This window comes from Nannobrachium achirus (assembly GCF_963921795.1).
Source record: "Nannobrachium achirus genome assembly, chromosome: 6".
NCBI classification, from domain to species: Eukaryota; Metazoa; Chordata; class Actinopteri; order Myctophiformes; family Myctophidae; genus Nannobrachium; species Nannobrachium achirus.
In genome coordinates, this window is record NC_137815.1 from 62,621,157 (window position 1) to 62,643,015 (window position 21,859).

Sequence of the window (21,859 nt, forward strand, 5' to 3'; positions counted from 1 at the left end):
GGGTCTTTAGGAGCGGTTAGCACCGCTCAAAAACATCACAAGACAACATATTGTACAACCAAAAATCCAATCAAAATGTTTTACATTTTATTTTAGCATTGGGATATGGAATGTGATGGAATATCACAGCAACACACTGAATATTTTTAGGCTATAGGCCTACCTGGTAGATAATCAAGAAATACATTTGCTGCCCTATCACATACATTATGCTGATCCAATTTGAGATGAATTAGAATTCACATTATTTAGTTTTCAATCAACTTGTGTGAGTTGAGCAGTGAGCACAAATATGGGGAAAGGTTACTCTAGAGATCAGCCTTATTCCAAGCAGTATTTCCAACTGTACCAATGAAGTGAAGATGCTGGCTTATTAATACATACAGTACATTTGCTTTTCCTAAGGAGTAGGTGGATAACTATGATTTTCTTTTTCTGTCCCATCACATTATGCTGACTCAAATTAGAGATCAAGTGACTAAACCTGACATCAACTGGTATCTCCAGCTGTACAAATGAGGAGCTCAGCGGGGCCAGTTTGTTTTTCACAAAGGTCAAGCCAAAGTCATGTCATGTTGCAAAACTACATAACTTGGAATTAAGAAATGTCTTGGACAAAATCATGGTCCACACAACAAGTAGGCTATAACAATGATAGTTTATTTATGTACCGGTAATTCTGCTTGCATTGTTTGACATCTCCCCTGCTTCTAGGCCAGACACATAAACCCAATTTATGCTTCGTCACAAGACTGTGTCACTTAAAACTGACATTTTCAAAATCATCATCAATCTTTGTGAGACACAGTTATGAGACAACATATAAACTTGGCTTTACAGTACAGTAGCATACAATGTTATCCTTTTTTGGAGAATAAGTTTTACCTTTCAATACAAAGATCCCGAGAAGAGCACATTTTTTCAATGACGTTATTTACAAAGAATACAAAATACTGCAAATAAACAGGTGAAATAAGAACAAGGAAAAAGAATTACAAATCATTTGAGTATAGCTTGTCACTGACAGAGTACAAGATGCTAGGTTTAAAACAGACAGTCCACATACAGCGAGTCATAGATCAAGTACTACAGCAACGATGCAAGAGCAAGTGGGAATATGGAATACTGTAAATGACAAACTCTTAAAGATTAACTTATAGAATAGATACAACAATGGGAATACCCTTTCTATATGAAATATGAAAAAATAACGCAAAAAATAAAAACTGAAAACCAAAACTCTCTCTTGTCACCATCTCTATAGCCGAGTTTAAGATGTCTTTGATTCCAGACAAAAAAGACCTTCACAGTGTTGCATAACAACTAACCATTGAAAAGTAATATTACTGATATGATTATACAGTGCTTTTATATGTTGAATGTCTTCAAGTTACACTCTGTTCACACTGAGGGCAAACAGAAGTTTAAACACAGACATGAGGGGATGTTGACTTAACTACTTTAAATATTGGTAAAGACCAATAAAAGAGTGATCTTCTTTTTAAAGACTATTGCAAAGTGGCTGTATAGGTTACATGGATCGGAATTGAGATCTTTGAATGTAAAGCTTTTAAACATAAAGCACTGTGTGTATTGGAGTTAACGGGGTAGGCTCAAACAGTAGCTCAGACTAAAAGGCATTCATATGGTTTTGGGAGTTGCACTGGAACCATTAAAATTGTCAACCTGGCCCTATGCATTTTCTCCTGCACATAAGAGGTTACTTTTGTGTGTTAAATCCTGATACACGATGCTTGCTTTCCATACATGTTCATATGTGGTTACGTCACTGTCCGTTGCGTTGGATCCCTGCACACACAACCTTTCAAGGTGGACAAACAGCGGCCGACTTCATGTGAAGAAAAAAGCCCTGGGCAATTTGAAACAATATGCACTTGCTTTTTCGACATCTCGACATTACTCCAACCCGAGGCCACCAGGTGTCTGCTCTGGCTGCTTCCTCTCTGGTTGCCTCAGTAACTTGTGGCCAGAACCGCTCTCTGACGCCCTCATGTGGAGCTATACAGGGCAATCTGCTGCACCTTGCCCAGTTCAGTCAACAGCTGCTTCATGCGGTGTTTGAGCTGAGGCAGGCGGGCCAGGGGTTCCGGCGGCTCCAGCTCCCCAGTGTAGTCCAACCAGCTCTCCAACACTGAGAGGGAAGTAAAATAATGATTTAAGTAAAGTATTATACCTGTGATTCATTTGTATATACACATCTAATCAACACAGAAATAGAGGTAAAGTTGTAATGCAGTCTCCTCTGTATGATGTATATGGGCACCAGGGAAAGAAAAAAATGGAATAGACACAGAATTAAATGTGTTCTACATTTATGCTGAAGTAACATGTTCATTTCCTTCAGTGAATTCAGGCACCTGATATGTCATATATGATTATGTTTTATTTACTTCTTTTTGTTGAATTTAGCAGTCAATACTTTTTTACAGTTTTTCACCACAATTTAGCAATCACGCCAATTCATTCCTCCCCATACCCATTTCTGTGTTGTCACTGTTATTGTATGCTACTGACTACCGAGGAGGTAGAGTCTTTATTCTACTCCTCCTGCCCAACATTCCCGCTGACAGGTGCCGCCCCAGCCCATGGGAGTACATGCAATGACCAATATCACTCTGCCCTCCCGGCTTCCCTCCCCCAGCCTGAACATGGGTCAATTCGAACCCACAACCTCCATGGTGGTGGGCAGGGACTTTACCATTGCGCTACCCGAGCGCCCGATAATGTCATGTTTAATTAAATCAGGATAAAGAACATGGTGGTATTGCAATGAGACATGTGAAATTAAAGACCACTAGTGCAGTAGCCGTCAGTCGCGGGTGTCCGTCAACCACCAGAGTACCAGGAAGCCAGAGTATGACATCAGTAATATGACACCAGTCGTTTCCATATTTGAGCATATCAGGAGACAGATACACACAGAGATTTCTGGAATTTGATGAGGTGATCAGTTGTTGCTAAAAATAAAAATATTGTGCATCCCTCGCTGAGATCACTCCCCCACATGTCTTACCATCCAACTCCCTCTCAATGATGTCCATTCTGTGAGAGACCTCATCCTGGACCGCATCGATGTGGTCCAGCAAGTTCATCTGCCACTGCTGCTGCTGCCGGCTGACGTCCGGTGATCCTCTGGAACAGATAACCCCCTCCTCCTTGGCCTCTGCCAGTGATCGCCGGCCGGCATTTGAAGCCTGAGACATAAATGTGAGAAATGTTCAAAGTAACACAATTGAGATTAAAATTTTCTTCCACCACAACGTCAAACTTCCAGGAGCACATGATTAAGTACTTTCCTGCGCTGGCCAAATGCAGTACACTTGATACAGTGATGTTGTGGAAAGGGGCAGACCACCAAGCTCCACCTGCCAAGCTCCACCTGACAAGTCAGCTGATGTCACATACATTGGAAGGGAGGCGTAAATCAAAACATAATCCCAGTTCCAACAATGGACCAAGGGCGGAGCGCTTGTTTTCGGTGGAGATGACAGAGGCGCGCCGTCTCAGGCGACGGTCGAATGAGCCGACTCAGCGCCGTTACCGAGTTATGTGCCGTTATGGACAGAATAGTAAAACTTTCGGCACCTCCGTGCGGTCCAGGCGAACACAACGGAGCGCTCCCTACCTCCGGTTCAGCCAATCACAAGCTTCCACTGCTGGAAGTGGGATGGTGTTTTGATATACGCGGATGGGAGACATACTGTAAGTTGGAAAGTGGAGATGGACACTGGACAGGAAACAGGGAGAGAGAGATGAGGTCAGGGAGAGACACAGGCCCGGTGACACAGGGGAAAATGGGGGCCGGGCCTCCTCACGCGGACCACCTTGCCCCTCCCCCGCGCATCAGCGAAACCGGGTTTTACCATTATTTTCGAGTTGCAAATAGTCGAAAACAGAGACTTGCTTGAAACACACATTTGCATATGGTCGCAACCTTCACTTAAGCCCACGGCCCCCTAAGCAATTGTTCTGGCGCAGGGCCTGGAGAGACATGCAGTAAAGATCGTCAGGAACGAGACTCGAGCCCATGATGCATTGTCAGGCTAATTTAGAGCGTAGGTGCTGCTAAACCACGGTCCAGGGCCAGGCCAGAAATGGATTCTACACACATCGCAGAGTTCTCAGGCAACAGTCATAGTCGTGTACTCAACCACCAATGTGGCACCATCTGAGGAGGTGAAGTTGTATGAGGACCTTACAACAGCGGTGCGAGATGATCTTGAACCGCTGTTGCAAGGTCCTCATAGAACCTTTCCACCTAGGAGCCAATCCTGTAGGTGCTCGGGAGCTCGAGCATCCATGGGAGACAGCAAGCACCCACTGGAAATACGTAAAAATGCATTGTAATGTGAGCACTGCGCAGAATGCATGATACCGGGTCTTATAACGCACGTAATGAACAGTTTTTGATAACCCACCATAAATCTGCGCCCCTACTACGAGGCAAGCACGAGCCCTTCCCTGTGGGCTGGCTATGCTTATTTATACTTGTCTGTGCGTTGACAGCAAACACTGATGAAAACAACAATGGAGGAAGTAATAGCTATGGCTTCTAGACATGGCTAAATGCTTGCCAAACAAGGCAAGACGAGTGTTACTGCCAGTCATTGCTGCCAGTAAGACGAGTGCTACTGTCAGTCATTGCTGCCAGTAAACTGCTTTTATCTGACACCCGGCCGGCACGCAGGGCCAGTGTAAGAAGCAGTGAGGGACAATACAGACGATGGAGATGCAAAGAAACAATACATTACATCACCGCCAGATCTCAAAGAGAACGCCTATAAGCTCTATCTTTGGTAGCTATGTGTGGGCTGGGTCTTGAATGATACTAATTAAGTTGTGTCCCATTCAAGTCAAACGGAGTCAGGGTGCTGCTGCTATGCATGTTGGTCCATTTAAAGTTGGAATGTCACGAAAAAACAAGGTAAATCGGGCTATTTGTTTGGCTAATATTGTTGATGACGTCACGCCGTGCCTCTACTGTACCTACTGTCTGTCACCCGGAGGGAGAGCTGACGGCAGTGAGAGAGCGAATTGTTAAAACAAAGATTTAAACTAGCAGTTGCAGCTGTAAAAATGATAAAGATTCCGCAACTTCATGACATATTTATCGCTAAAAATGTACACGTTTTCAAAAAAACAAGCCATCGAAGATAAGTATCCAGGCCAGGGTCTCGCTTTCTCCACCCATGTTCTGGACTTTTTTCGCGGCTGTGTCCTGCTCTCTTGTCGGTCCAAGCAACCAGAGCGACCACGGAGCTGTTGTTCACTGTTGTTCAGCAGTGAGCACTTCTCCTCCTCTCCCCCCAACACTAACATGTGTGTTTGTGTGTGTCCGTGTGTGTCCGTGGCGACACTTTTTTGAGCTGGTAAATCGTCTATTTTCTGTGCACGGCACCGTACGACAGATGAAGTATACACTCACTACTAACTATACAGTCAGTCACTCTGTGCAAAGGCTGATACGGTTCCTCCCTTTTCAGACTGTTTGGAGAAAGACCACCTGACCTACTGTAGCATAATGTAATATTTTGGTGCGTGACATCACACTTTTAAATTATTATTGTCAACACCTGTAACATTACCCTACAACACCTATATGGCTGCTGTGAAAAGAGCTATGGAATCTGGCCCATGACCTGTGCTCCATATCATCACCTCTCTCTCCAATAATGCAGAAATGTCTTAAAAAAGAAAAAGGAGAAGTGGAAATAACAGCTAAGCATTGTTACGAAAGAGTGAATAACATTTTAAAGAAATGTTTCAAATTATTTTAATAAATAATTGATTGCTTTTTGCTCTGAGCAATAATTCTGTTTCAGTAGACAGAATTTGGCCTTTCTCCTCTTTTTTTCAAATGGCAAAAATTAAGCCAACAATGAAAATTGTTTGACTAGTAGCTCACCAAAAATAACCAAACGGTTGCAACTTGAAAATGCAAGTCCCTTGTGGAGTAGACACTTACCCTGGCGGTAGCATTGAATGCTTTAGGCCGGTCCGCCTCCAGCAGTCCCCCGTAGCGCTGCTCTCTCTCCAGTAGGTCCTCTGTGCTCCGCATGCTGTCCTCCAGCTCTGAGCACTGTCGAGTCTCCACCACCAGCCGCTGCTCCACTGCAGGATAGTAAGCCCGTGGCTTCTGGTAGCAGTGCTCGCTGATGATGTACGAGTCCTGGAACGATGGGTATGGCGAGGAGGAAGAGGAGCAGGATGAAGAAGAGGACGAAGAAGAGGAGGAGGAAGCGGCAGCGGCGGCGGCCCGACTCAGCTTCTCCAGGGCGTTGGACATCAGGATCTCGCCGCGCGTCATGTCTTCGTCGTAGGTGGTCGCGGGGGACGGGGCTGCGTCCGTGCTGGGACACGAGTCGTAGCTCTTCCACGGCCGCTCCGACTGCTTCCACGGCTGACACCACAGCCGCAGGTCTGGGTGGGTCGCACTCCTTAATTATTATAAAAAATAATATCATTGCCAGTTATCAGACCACTATCGCCCCTCCAAAATGTGAATTACATATTGTGGCTATAGGTAAAAACAATCTGCTGGTGAGTCTATTGTTATCCTTTTAACAGTTTTTGTTTGAACTCTTTATCTATTGTCACTTTTACCGGTTTCCCATGTGTATTCCTTTTAATTATTGTTTTCTTACATGTGTTAGCATCTACGGCATGCCTCTTTTTCACAGTACTTCCTATTTATACTCTATAGAAGCAGTGATGTTGCTGTTGAAAACAGTTGTTTTCAATAGTCAAGTCCCCAAAACCCACCTGTGATCAAGTCCCCAAAACAATTTGTGTTTTGTAAGAAATTGTAGTTTTTTTTTTTCTTCTTTTCTTTTTCTTTAGAGTAGCCAATTACATTTTTTTCAGCTATTTAGTCGCTAAACCTCCCCACACACATGCGTGTGTTGTCACTGCTGTTGTATCCTACTGGCTCATCAGCCAGTGAGAGGACCCCACAGGGAGGACGTAGGCTCCACCCAACAGTCCCTGCTGAAAGGTGCCATACCAGTGCATTGGCAAATATCACCCTCTCCACCCGTCTTCCCTCCCCAACCCTCAGAATGTATTTATGCATGTATGTATGTACACTACATGCATGTATCAATCAATCTATTCTTGTACTCACTGTAAGACACTCATTTTGAGCTGCAGCCCACTAAGAATCTCCACCACGTGGTGCACATCCCCCAGTAGTTGGTGGGTAGCAGCGATCTTCTTTGCATTTTGGTGTGAGTAGTTCTCGTCGAGGAAAGATAGGCCGTACATGTGGCCATTGCTCAGCCACTCTCTGTCATACCAATAGCGCAGGCTCTGCCTCTGGCCTGGAACACATATCACACACACACAACATGAATGTAAGGACATTGGAAAAGGGGAGGAACTGTAATAGTTAAAGTGAGCATCATCAAACTTTAACTTCAATACAAAATAGGAAAAAGATACATTCATAGAACAATTAGGGAAAAGAAAACAAAAACCAAACTGAATTATTTGACATGCAATTTGTGATCAGCTAAGCCTGGAGGTCAATATAAGGTGGTGTTGTGCTTGGTATACTCATTATAGAATTAATGTTAACTCTCATAATAATTCATGCTCATTTCCAAATACTAGCTGCCCCATTTCTTAAATCAGCTGCATCATACCTGTCCACTAGATGACAAATAATGAATTCCTAAGTCAAACCTCATTGATGCTATATTAGGGACCATATAAAAAAATATATAAAAAAGATCTGTGTCTAAAACTGAAAGTGCACCTAAAAGCAATTATGATCAAAACATTTTGCAAACCACCATTATACTTACATGCTCAATTAAAGGGCCATACCAGTGTTACAAAGTCATTGTAAACATCGTCCACATCATTCACACAAACCTTGACAAAGTTGCTCTTTTGGGGTATATTGTTGTGTTTCCATTTTGTCCATATTCAATAAACGTTACAGAATGTAACTGAAAGGTTTTGTCAACATAAGCTAAAGCTCACTGTATCATTTAAAGCTCTCTTCAGGCTAAATTGTAAATGAGCAATGAGAAAAGATGCTTTGTACCAGACTTAGCCACTAGTTGATTTAAAGCTAAATTAAACTGTTCCATCGTTTAAGCTCACCTGGTGGGTCTCTGCAAATGTAGCAGGCATATCTCTCAGGAACATTCTCTTCCAGAAGGCCCATACACGTCCCATGCTGCCAGCACAAACACTCCTCACACTGTGGGGAGGATAAACATGCAACTACTGAACAATGGTAACTACTTTTGGAAGATGATGAAATGTTCACAATTACACTGTGACACAGACATTACATTATTCACACCAACGCCTGGTCTGCAACTCATAAATTATAATTTACTTGTGCGCACGTCATACTTTGGTTTCATGAGCACCTATTAGGTGAGATGAGAGAGCGAGGTGTAAGCCACCACAGATGAGCAGCTCACCTGGATCATGAAGTCATTCTCCTCTTCCACCTCACAGACGCACCGCACAATCTCCTGGTCGCTCATGTCCAGAGCAACAGAGTCCACGCTCAAGGGCGGAGAAGCGGAGTCCAGATTCTCCCCGAAGTCGTCGTCACTCCATCCACAGCTGTCGGTCGACCAGTCACTCATACTATCCTCGTCTACGGCAGCAGCAGCAGGGACAACATGAACAAAAAGTGAACCACTTAAACCCCCATACATTGTTGCCCGGAGTCCCTCATTGCTCTGTGCTAGTCTATTTTCTGTTTTCGGTCTACATTAAATACCTGAAAACTGAAATACCTGAGCTGAAAATAGCTTGTCGATCTGCTATTTTCTGCAAAGGTTTCCCCAGAATACGGAAGTTGGTAATTAACAACATTGACATAATTTGTTCCAAAATAAATTCAGTTATATCAATTACATCCCCCCGGCTTTAACAAATGTCAATTATATCTCAACTTTACATGAATCACGAGGAAGGAATTGTAGAGTAAAGCAAGCCACAGCAGGAAAAATAAAACCCACTTCAGGATTCAATCCAACCATAAAATTCACATGTCATTTGTGACAGCTGCTCAAGTCAACTCCAGTGGAATGTGGAGAATTGAGTGTGAACATTTAGCCAGATACCGGGAGTGACAGGGATCAAATTGAAAGGACGGTTGGCTGATGGATTGATTCCCAGCGGGCAAGACAGCAGAAGGAAGAGAAAACACTTAACAGCAAATAGATTCACACACGCACACCCACTCACAAAATATACCCACCATCCACATGTTTCTGCTCTGATTGGCTGTATCCGGGCCTGCAGCGGTAGGCCTCAGGGTTGTGATTGTGTGAGAGGGGGAATTTGATTGGCAAATTCAATTTGGACTGAAGACCCAATACTGAGATGTCAATATTCTCCTCACTACCTGTATAGTCTGTTAATACAGGGAAGGAGGGGGGAGCAGATGCAGAACAGAAGTGTCAACTTAGGAAACAAGAAAAGTCTACAGGTTGACAACCTGTGGTACAGCAAACACTATGGAGAGGTACATGACAATAATAGGCACCAGTCAGAGACATTCAGTGAACATAGCCCATGTTAAAAGGCAGTGTTTTCAGAGTGTGAAATAACAGTGGATGCCTGCATTGTGAGCTTGTACATGCTCTGCACACTTCTCCACATCAATCTTAACAAACTATATTGGATGCTAGTGTTGGGTTAGGTATTACAAACTGCACGACAACAGCTGAATATTAACCAGGAGCACTTTCAGAAATATTGTATTAGAGTGACGCCAGGGAAAGAATAACCCCAGTTGACTTCAAATCAAGCTGCAATATCAATTAGATAGAAAACAATAACAGGCCGAATTGTTGCACGCACGCACGCACGCACACACAGACAGTATGTGATTTTTCATTAGTTTAGTTTTAGTTAGTTTTTACCATTTCTTTTATAATTCAGTTAAGTTTTAGTTTTCATACTTTGTCAGCTGCATTTAGTTTAATGAAAATGTTTTTCCAATTTGAGTTTGTTATTTAGTTAGGTTTTCGTTAACTATTAATAACCTTGACACACACACACACACACACACACACACACACACACACACACACACACACACACACACACACACACACACACACACACACACACACACACACACACACACACACAGAGAGAGAGAGAGCTTCAGCCACCACAGACTGGTGAATGGAGGCCTTTATGTGCCACGGGCCAATCCACAATCACCATGTCACAGCAAGTGCGCATGCAGTATAGGAGCAGAAAGGATGGGAGGCCCCATGCAGGTCCACAGCATCCCCCATCTTACCAGATTTGGCCTTCCTTTTTTTCTTCTTCTTCTTCAGTTTAATGCGGAGGAAATCTTTCTGTTTGGGCTTCTCTCTCAATCCGTCTTTCATAGAGGCTGCGGGGATAATCGAGTGCAGGGGTCATCAATATGTCGGTACACAGAAAAATATATCCTTGGCAAAGACTTTTTCTTCTTTTAAAAAAAACCCCACACCATTATAATATTCTTATTTTGATCTTAAGACCCAGTTACTGAATATCACGGCCGATTTACTATGACAGATTGGGAGTCAACCAGTACAGTGCTTCTTAAACGTTTTATTTTCAAGGATCTCCATAACTCTGAGTGTGTACAAATGTACAAATGTGTGTAGGGTCCATTTGGTTCCATTTGTACACTCTCAAGAGTTACAGACCTGTGATGGTCCATTCGCCTTCAAGCAACCCTGAAGGTCCCTCAACCCACTTTGAGGACCACAGCACTAGTAGTATACATTTAGGGCTAGCCGTTTCTCGTATTATTTGCATGTCCATGGCAAAGATTGCATTTTGACAAAAATGTCCACCACAAGCCGGTAAACCCTGATGAAGTGGCAAGAGGTAAGTCCCACGTGGGCTCAGTTAACTTAGCAGGCAGTGAGCTCTTTCTAGTGGACAACTGTGAGACCTTGACTATCCATGTCATTTCATATCATCTGCTTCTTTATTACTAAACCGTGAGCTTTTTATGCAGTCACAGACCAGAATGCCTACAACAGTAGTCTCTAACAGTTTCCCACTTTTAACATTACATTCAGAATACATTGAAAGAAAAAATAAATTCTCATCAAAATCATGATTTACAATTATGTAACCATGAAACTTTATATAACCAAAACATTGTTGAAAACCATCTCCACATCCATCAAGCTCACAGATGATAGGAGAATTATAATCATTATAACAAAAGCCGGAGACAATATGAATTGTCTCTGGCTTCTGATGCAGTGATGAGTCATTTTATATAAACAGTCGGAGGCACTCATTTCCAACTACAAACAGCTTTCTCACCATCATACTGACCAATATCAAAGCTGCTGTTCTCCCCATCTTTGTCCTGCAGTTGGAATCCATTCCTTTCCAGCTGGTTCTCCTTGCTCTTCTCTCTGAGTAGCGCCCTCTGCTGCTGGCCCTGGGTGTTAACAGCAGGGGGCGCTGATGTTCGTCTGCCTGCAGTCTTAACTTCACTGCGGGATGTTCCTCCAGGATCTGACATGGAAAATAAAAATAATTCATATTTTAGCAGAACCAAGCACAATGTTTTTTTTCTACAATAGTGTGGAAAACCTGTAAGCATGTGATAATTATTTATTACATACAACTGTTTACCCAATCTGGCAGAGACCTGTGCTGCGAAGAGCACACTTTTCTAGTTTTCATGACAGCTTTCTGCCATAATGGCAGCGTAAACAGATACAACATGACTCTGCCACGCTATAACATTCAACCTTGTATAAACTTCACTTCAAGCCTTGAAATGACAGGAACTCACGCATAGAGGCAGAGATGGTCCGCCTTCTCTTGGGACTCTCGAGGCTAGCGATGGCCTGCTTCTCAGAGGCCCTGGTCTGGATGCTCCTTGTGGGGCTGAGGTCGGCTTCCGGGGGCTGGTCCTCCCCGTGGTAGTATTTCATGTGATAGTGCAGCAGCTTGGCCTTGCGGAAGGACTTGGTGCAGCCGGGAGCACTGCACTTAAAGGGGTTGTGGTCCAGGTTGATGGACAGGACTGGTGGAGGCTGGTTTTTGATAACTCTGTACACTGAAAACAGGCAGCAGGAGTTCACAAGGAGGTCAATGGAACGGTTTAAGAGAACACTGCTGAATTGGTGCAATATCAGGAATGTTAAATACTCACATGGTTCTCTGCTGAATCTGTTGGGGTTGTGAAAACCTTGCTTTCTTACAGCTATTAAAAGAATGAAATACAAGTCAATTAGCGATCGACACTCAAGTCTCAAGAGCATATTTCTCACAAGAGCATATTTCTCACAAGAGCATATTTCTGCACTTGATTTCACTAGAAAACATTCCCTCTAATCCTTCATACACACTTCACTTACATTTTAATGGCTGTTTGGGCTGTACCTCCCCCGTGGGTGGAAGAGGCTTATCTGACTGGCCGCTCGGCTTCTGTTCCACGTCACCATTGGATTCTGGGGCCGTCACAGCGACACACACTTGTCCCGGCTGTGCCAACGTCTGACCGGGCATCTCTGTACATGGCTTGGACACTTCTGTATATGGCTTAGTTCCAGTCAGTTCCACTTCTACTTCCTCTTTCTTCACATGTCCATTTAAATGACAAGCGCCTTCCTCAGATTTTCCATTCTCTTCCACTTTGAACCCGTTATTGAGTCCTGGTTCCTGCTCTACACCATTGAGCTTGGTGTTCTGATCATTGTGCTGCTTTGTGTCCTTTTCACATTTAACGGTGGGAGACTCTACGATAGTGTCCTCCCTCTTGGCGTTCTTCGTGCTTTTCTCGTCAACCGCCCGGTCCGCCCACTCTTCGTCGTCCTCGTCCTCACTGTGGCTGTCGTCGTCCTGGTCCGACGTGCTGCGCCTGGCCCGCTTGTTCTTAGGGCTGCCGTTCTCCTGAGAACTCCTGTCTCGTCCATTTTGGACCTTCCTGACCATGTTCTTATCGGTGGCCCGAGACCGCCCTCCAATGACACTGCCTTTCTGTTTATCAGCAGGGGAAAACAAACACGAGTTTACCTGGGCACGATGTAATTAATGGCCATGCATAACATTCGATTCTGATTGGCCAGTGAGTATGCATTACTTTCAGATAACTACACACCTCTCACATAGTGGCCATGTCACCGTTCTAAATTCATAATAAAGATTGTGCTTTATTGACAGCTCTGTGTGTGTGTGTGTGTGTGTGTGTGTGTGTGTGTGTGTGTGTGTGTGTGTGTGTTTGTGTGTGAGAGAGAAAGATGTGACTATAGTCAGCCGATTGATTCAGTTGGTACTTATTTCTAGGTCATTGCTACGGCTTCTCCCTCACTGGAGTAGTAAGGTAACAATTTATGGTAACTATACATTGAGAGAATAGAATCACTACTTCCAGTTCTTTGATCACAGATTTACAATATTCATATTGTAAAATCTATCCATATCAACCCAAATTTCTAACAAAGTTCAACAACATCACTTTAATACACCTCTCAAACACATGTCCCTAAACCTTAACATCCAACATAGATGCAAAGCCATCATGCTGTACCACTGGTGCTGAGGAATTCTGGGTAGTTATTACCACTTTACCTCTTTAACAAAAGGCTTCACATGAATCCCCTTCACTGTCTGGATGACTCCATCGTAGAACTTCACAGTGTAGGACGCTGAAGAGGGTACGGGAAATCATATTAATGCAAAGTACATTTCCACAACCGTTGGCTGATATTTATTACACTTTATAAATGGCGTTATAAAGAGGTCAGAGGTACTCACCATCTTTATTTACTGCAAGAACCTTTGCAGGGTAGAAACGGCAGTCTTTCCAGCTGGCCAGGACTTTGTCATGCACATGAAACCCCTGGAAGGAGGACACAGGTAATAATCACTTCACAAGTATTGTATGCTAAATGTATTTATGTAGGCACTCTGATGCCACCTTCGCCACTCACATGCGCAGCACTCCCACTGCCCGTCAACGGATATAAGACAATAATTGGAAAGACTGTTTTCAGAACTGTGTGTCACATACATACTATATGCTCTTAACAAGTGGCTGTTGCAAAATATCACACTGATAAAAAATATGACAAGTATGCAGGAAGACGCAGAACGCAAAAATTAAACAAGCTTGAAGCAGTGCTGAAAAAACATCAATCCGTGTTCTCCAAGTGGGGAGAATGATGATCGTGATGTTCAGGGCAACTCTGTGAGCAGGCTTTCTCCGTAATGAACAAATCTAAACTCTATGTGTTGCAACCTCTCAGGTGACACTGAGGGCTCTATTATGATCCAGGTCTTATGCCTTATGCCTTAACTTCTTTGCCTTTTTTTTACTATTTTGAAAAACATTTTTAAATACTTCAAATGCTGATCTACATCTGCACGTTGTGAGCTTGCAGATCAGCTATTTGAAATATAAAAAATAAATATGTCTATATAGTAAAAAAAAGGCAAAGCAGTTAAGGCATAAGACCTGGATCATAATAGAGCCCATAGACTCTAAATTACATTGTGAAAATAAATAACCGCTTAGAAACTCGTCCATGCTGTTGACAGGCTGGTTAAAGCCAAGAGATATCGGCCGTCGGCCCAGACTGCTGGCCTTACGGTCCGGGCACCTAGGCTCGCTCCTAAGTAGCCTGACAGTGCATCACAGGTTCGAGTCCCAACGATCTTTACTGCATGTCTCTTCTCGTCTCTCTCTCCCTTTTTCCTGTCAATCTCCACTATATGCTATAAATACAAAGGCATAAAGCCCCCAAATGTATTTAGATACAGAACCCTGAAGTGGAAGTTTTCAAACAGACTTGTGAAGACAAATATCCCTTCAGGGACAAGATAATTATTATTATTATTGATAAAGCTAAGAATAAAACAAATGTTCTTACCGGGACAGGAGAGTCCTCCAGCAGGCCTTGTCTTCTCAACTGGATCCTCTGATTCCTCTCAATAGGTCTCAGGTAGGGACTGGTCCACTCAAACCACTCATCGTAGCGGTGACTCCACTGGCGGTAGTGGATCAACACTTTCTCGTCATCATAGTCAATCTTCTCTATGTTGGCAGGATACCTACGTTTTAGGAAAGGAAATGGGGCGGCCTTCAGTAAACACCAGCAGATTTTACATTTAATTTGACATCCACAAATTCATTTTAATGCCTTATACAATAAAGCTTATATAGTAATGGTTTGTGGATTATTCTGGGTCACAGGCTGGGCTGGTGCCTGCTCAAAGAGCCCGTCAGCGTGAAAGTGTCAGTGATGCAACCACACAGCTCTCCAAGCATAAATCAATCTGAGCCTTCACAACCACTGCTCTGTATTTTCTTACTGTATGGTAAGCACAACAAAAAGCTGAGCATAGCACAGGTGGGAGAGAAAGAATCAAGGAATGGAAGAAAGAAAAAATAGGAATTTACTGAGGAAAGAGGAAGATGGCACAATTTGAGAGACCGAGAAACAGCAGGACCATGACTCACCAGTTTTTGAGGTTGTCTCTGGCCTCGAGCTGAGCTCCCACCTCAAATTTGATCCCTCTTCTGTTAGGGGGTGTTTTACTCATAATGCCCACATCAAGGCCTGCCTCCTGGAGACACACATACAAATTAAGTTAATCTGACACAGCCAAATGACACTCGTGTACATGACCTTAATGACACCACTAAGAAAGATCAATAATATTGTGTCTTGCCCAGATTACCATATTTTGTATTCAATTGAATTTATTTATTCAACCTTCGTTTCTCTAGGCTGGCGGGTCACTTAAGAACAAATTATTCTTCACAAGGACGCCAGCCTGGCAAGAGGTAATTTACCTCCTGATAGGGAAGGGAAATGTGACAGACAAAACATTCAATGCTGAGGTATAAACAAGACGATAAATACTAAAATAACAGGGATGGGGAAAGAAAAAACAATGAAATAAAAAGCATAAGAGAACTTGAAGAAAGAAAACAAAAAAACAGCGGTTAAAAAACATGACAGATCATGATAAAATATGCCATGTCTAAGACTACTCAGCTTTCATTTCAGGTCATCACAACTATTGGTTATTCAGAACAATACCAAAGGTCAGGCTTTGCATCTGAAGGGTTATTTTGATGATTGAAGTAGAAGGAGGAAGCCAGATAGTTGGGAAGGTCTACAGTTGAGGCAGCTGTTTAATGACTAAGCTGAAGCACCAACAGTCACTTCCACAACAGAGGGCAAATGACTCTTTCGCATTAAAGACGATAAATATATTTTAAATCATGCAAAAGAGATATTTGCTCCTCTGTCTGTCATACAGTAGCCCCCGTCATTAGATGGTGCATTTATATAGCGCTTTTTATCCAAGGCGCTTTACATAGATTGTGCATTACATTCACCCATTCACACACACATTCATACACCGATGGCAGAGGAAACCATGCAAGTCACCAACCTGCTCAACGGGAGCAACTAGGGGTTCAGAGTCTTGCTCAAGGACTTCATGCTCTAATGGTGGTTTCTCTACCCCTGAGCTATGCCGCTGTAACTCAGAGTTAGCCATAAATTATAACTACCAGGAGAGGATGCTAATATGCGGAGGTTATGTCTCTCCTGGAGTTATAAGCCAGAGTCATATGGCTCTCGCTGGTTGAGCCCCAACGTCCATACTACGCTCAAAACATGTACATATCAATAAGTTGCTCACCGATCCGTCGAAACAGCTTTATATCTACCGGACGGCACACTCGTTGGCATGTGTCATATGTTGCTAATAAATTAATGTTTACTAAAACTTCACCGAGTCTCATCGCTTTCCTTGTTTTTGAACTGCTTGGGTAAAAATGGCCGAACATATCACGTGACGTTGATCGCCGTTGCGATTCGCTCATACTGTCTAGGACATGACGTTTTTGTATGCGGAAGTATTCCAACGTTCTGTAGTTCTGAAGCGTTCTGAAGGCGACGAGGAAACGTGAGTCTCGGAGAAGTTTTAGTAAACATTAATTTATTAGAAACATATGGACTAACACATGCCAACGAGTGTGCCGTCCGGTAGATATAAAGCTGTTTCGACGGATCGGTGAGCAACTTATTGATATGTACATGTTTTGAGCGTAGTATGGACGTTGGGGCTCAACCAGCGAGAGCCATATGACTCTGGCTTATAACTCCAGGAGAGACATAACCTCCGCATATTAGCACCCTCTCCTGGTAGTTATAATTTATGGCTAACTCAGAGTGTACAAATGGAACCCAAAGGGGGGACTGCCCATTAGTCCGAAGGTTCATTAGTCCGAAGGTTCATTAGTCCGAACTTAGTAACAAATTCGGACTAATAAACCTTAGGACTAATGAACCTTCGGACCAATGCCATGGCACCCCCAAAGGACCCTCAGAGTTAAATTAACATTGATTTTACAACATAAATTGGTGTCTCAAGAGATAAAAATGCCATTAAATGCGGGACCACTCCATAGCCTAATGCATGTCAAACTGGGGGTCCCTGAAATTGAAATTGGTTGGGAATCACTGCTAGAGCTGTAAACATCTTCTCTTACGGGGGTCCCTAGCATATATTTTCAAATGGGGCGTCCGTGGGCTTTGGTGGTCCTTGGCATGAAAAGGTTTGAGAACCACTGCCCTACATTATATTAGCATAGCACACCTCTGGCCTGAGGAGAAAGGCTGCCTACTACTGCATCCTGCAAGTATCAATGCGACCTAGAACCGGATATGTTCATGCTACTTCACTTCACTGATACACGTGGTTTCTGGTCAGGCGATTTTTGTATCGAGACAATGGAGCACAATAGAAAGAAAACAGTTATCCGCTGGGCGGCCGGTCAACCTCGAGGCGTGGTATAAACGCACAATATCAAATTCAGCGAAATGTTTAATAACAGCTGCAAAACGTGAACGTGTCTTGTGAGAAACGAAAGCGATGTTTAGCGAAGCATATATGATATGACGCACATCACTGACCGCTCGGATACAAGTGTCTGTTCGGAAGTCACCGGTGATAGAAAATTGAAATAAACAATTAAAAATACAATAAGGTCGGAGGACAATGGGATTTTTTAAGGTGATACAGCTCAAACGGATACAGAAAATTGTAACCTCTAGGCAGAAACAAATATAATAGTTTATAATAAAAGGTCTAGTAATAATGTATAGATATTATATAATAATAATAACGAAGCAACCGTTCGAGTTTTATTAAACACACCCCGTATAAACTCCAAAAATCTCACAAAAAAAATCACAGCACAAGTTAAAAAGCCAAATTAAAGTGTAATAACATACTTCCAGGTCACCTATATTGTTGACTACTTGCATCTAGTAGTTATGATGACAGCTTATTGTCCGGTGTTTTATAACCAGAGTGGGAGTGGTGAGAAATATACCAGCTCATACGTCAGTACCTCAAAGCCCCAGCTGATAGGCTGCCCGGCCCAGAGAGGGCGGTCTAGAGCGGCTGGCGCGCATCTGACTGGTCGGCCGAGCTGTCGCTCACAGAGATCACCGCCCGGGGCCTCGCTTTCAAGGCCTGCATCTTCATACTTTGGCTTGCCGTAAATGCGAGTCGGCGGCGTGGACACGCTGAGCTTTAATAAACTTCCCCCAAGTGGGAACCGAAAGAAGGCTCCGGAGCAAAGCCCCGATCGTTAAACTCGCGCCCACACGAACAAAAGGATCCGGCGAGAAGAACGTACACAACAACGCAGGAACGTACTTCGTCACATTTGTTTTGAACTCCAGACAGAGCCGTGATCAGCATCAAGGCAAAGCCACATGCGGCATCACACACACAATCTAGGTTGTTGATGATTCATGATGCCTTTAACAAATGGGCCTATTGTGCGATTCACTCGTGATACACACATTCTCAGTAGTAACAAGCGGGCATTTGGGTTTCTTACCTTGCCTTCCAGTCACGCTTTCTCCGTTGCAAATGCGCGCGATCCAATCCCAGTGTGCAGGTTCCAGCGCCAGGCTCCTTCTCTCTGTCTGTCTGGATCCAGGACACGCAGTTGAATTTCTTTCCGTTGCATTCACCACCGGCGCGGGTAGAGTGGCGCGCAAGTACGCATGTGCGAGGGAGGACCTTTTCATAAATTCATGATAAAAGCTTTTACAGTCTATGGATAAAAGACTAGGGTACAGTCAGTACAGGTAAATGCCTGCTGTAAAATCTCACACCGACCTGCCTTTGTATTTGTAATCTTTTTACCTAATTGTAGAGCCTTAAACTATTCTATATATACATGTATTTAGTATTATTTGCATACTTTTGAAATATTATTAATGCTTTCCCCTCATGGACCTGTATGAGAGAGAGCGACAGACAGACCTTTATCCTTTATTCATTCCGTGAGAGAAATTCTGTAACTTGCCATAGCAGTACCGCAGTATTTATGAAACAAAGGAATCAAGGATACATGCAGGAAAAAAAGATACAGGTAGTAGGCTTAAAGAGTAATAACAAAAATATCAAAAGCACGTAGTAACGCAATTATTCACAACTGTATATCCAGGATGCTACTACAAGATGTGATTATTTTAACCCAAGAATAAAATGTTTAAACACACAGATAATAGCTTTGCACATTATGAATAAAAGTGTTTCTAGTGCTCTGATCTCGCCTACTCCTCTTCACACAAGTGTGCGCATAGCACCACCTACCGCCTATCCAGTGCAACTGTTGTTTACAACTGTTCTAGGCTCTTATCTGCGACCCAAATATGCAACCTTGGACTGAAAGCTGCCAACATGTAGCCTACAACTTTTTATTTGTTTCCTTTTTGTGCGTCAACGTGAAATAAAAATGTTGCATGTACATAATCGCATATTTTCGTTTTAAATTGGCTAGTTCTTAATGCAATGATGTAATCCCATTTTTAATGATCAAGAATCGATGAAATTCAAATTGTATTTCATATTTTGTTTAACTGGACTAAAACTATGGCGTGTTTGTGGCTTGATAGCATAGAGGCTATATCTCATGACTAATCTGGTCTACTCTGGACCCGAAACTGCACTGAGAACTAGGGGGAGAATATGTTGACATTTTATTAACTTGATGTGGTTAAGTGTCCACCAGCACACTGCATGATGTCAGACTGAATGTGACTGGGGTCCTGTCAGACTATGATTTGAAGCTTTCCCACTGTCATATTGTGTGATTGACAGTGGACGTGTTCAATGTGTTCTATGTAGGCCATACGTGAAAGCTTGTGATTCATGTACATTTAAGCAACATTTCCCTGTGATTCCGTAATACAAGAATAGCACTACCAAATGATGTATGATTTATGTAAATAAAATTGTTGATTACATACATTTTGTGCTGCTTCCTCTGTCAGTTGTTAAATAAACAACATATGGGAATTTTAACCAACTCTTGGGTAATGTTTATCAGTCTCTGTTCTATTGCAGTTTACAAACCCAAATAACTCCAAATCAAAAAATAATAAATAAAAATACATTTGAATGTTGATTTTATCCCCAAGTCACAAGAGGCTGAAATATGTTCTTTGGAGTTGCCCAAAGGTGCAAGCTTGCTGGTCTTTTATACATAAAAGATAATTGGTTAATTGAGTCACCAGAAAAACATTTTCCCTGGTTTTCCTGGTTGGAACTTCAGCCAGGTAACCGTTGTGAGAGGACAATGGGACTGAAAGAATCAATGTGATCCGTGGCCCAGGAACTGCCATCTATGAATGGAATCCACACTAATGGCAGTCACAGCCTGGTGATTAGTGGAGAAGGAGAAACGAGTGAGTAAAGAAGAGTGTGTCAGTCTAAACTCAGCCTAAACAGTCGCTGGTGAGAGAATCCCAGTTCCATGGGCCCTGCTCCCGCCTCCCACAGCTTGTACTGCTGCCCTGCGCCATGCCGGGGATGAGCCGAGCTCCTCATCCGTTTCCCCATCTTCTTCAGGCGCTGGCCTCGGGTCTTTCAGGACGTGACTGAGAACACAGCCTGCTCGAAGTGCTCCATGCTCACATCCATCCTAGATGAGAATGTCTCCTCCGGAGGCCGCCGCAGGGAAGTTGGCTAGAGGCACAGTGCTGTCGGTATGTGCTGGCTGGACAGATGGCCATGCACTGCCATGAGAGGGGCATGGTGAAGGTCCTGCCCCAGCTGAAGGAGTGCTTGGGAAAGGGTGGATGGGTAAGTATTCACACAATGGGATATAAGTATACATTTTGGTACAGTATAGACCTTACAGGAGCGGTTTTCACTTGTCTGTAAGATGAAGTTGATCCGCTCTGTATAGGAATTATTTTAAGGTAGGATATTGGGTTTACAGTTTACAAAGAACTTGTGGAAGAAAATGTCTTAATCAATCTTGCCGCCTGGTGGCCATAATAGTACTGTAGTAGTATTTAATAGTATAAAATCAGTTTGACCACTTAAAGTTTAAACCCATCAGCTATTTGAAAATAACCAATCTATGTTGTGAGCTTGTAGTTTTGCCATTTTCAAAAAATCTTGACAATGTGTCAATTGATTATTTTGCTGGGGCCCCTTGAAATCTCTTCAAGGACCCCTGGGACAGACCCCACACAGGCACAGACACAACAAATTAAATAAATAATACAAACTTGTCATCCAAAGAGACAATTTGTTGTTACATACTGATGAATTATAAACACTACTGTAGCTGAATCCCCTTCTGAAGGCATATCAAGTCACCTTTGGATAGCATGCTTAGAAATAACAGGAGTTGGTAAGTAGGTAGGCCAAGTCAATTGACTTTAGTTTTCTCCACATGATGTGCACCACATAATAGAACAATATAGAACGCTAAAAATCTGTAAAGTTGCCCTTAGAATCCCTCTCTCAAGACAGATTCTTATTATTTACAGATTAG

The 21,859-nt window shown here is 43.0% G+C and overlaps 1 protein-coding gene across 4 annotated transcripts; it reads right to left on the bottom strand.

Moving 5' to 3' along the window:
- Positions 1–1,245: 1,245 nt before the first annotated feature.
- phf20a (PHD finger protein 20, a) lies at positions 1,246–18,992 on the bottom strand. 4 transcript variants are annotated; one of them, XM_080727425.1, is made up of 17 exons: positions 18,902–18,992; positions 15,491–15,597; positions 14,901–15,081; positions 13,786–13,870; positions 13,600–13,676; positions 12,387–13,008; positions 12,182–12,232; positions 11,819–12,085; positions 11,350–11,535; positions 10,307–10,402; positions 9,251–9,406; positions 8,460–8,641; positions 8,131–8,230; positions 7,145–7,340; positions 5,987–6,458; positions 3,035–3,215; positions 1,246–2,152 (listed from the first exon to the last, which is right to left on the bottom strand). In XM_080727425.1, the coding sequence occupies exons 2-17, from the start codon at positions 15,571–15,573 to the stop codon at positions 2,010–2,012; spliced, it is 3,078 nt and encodes a 1,025-aa protein (XP_080583551.1). In that variant the 5' UTR covers positions 15,574–15,597; positions 18,902–18,992; the 3' UTR covers positions 1,246–2,009. The 4 variants fall into 4 exon arrangements, with proteins under 4 accessions (XP_080583551.1, XP_080583550.1, XP_080583553.1 ...); XM_080727424.1 differs by having other exon boundaries at positions 11,338–11,535; XM_080727427.1 differs by lacking the exon at positions 9,251–9,406.
- Positions 18,993–21,859: the final 2,867 nt, after the last annotated feature.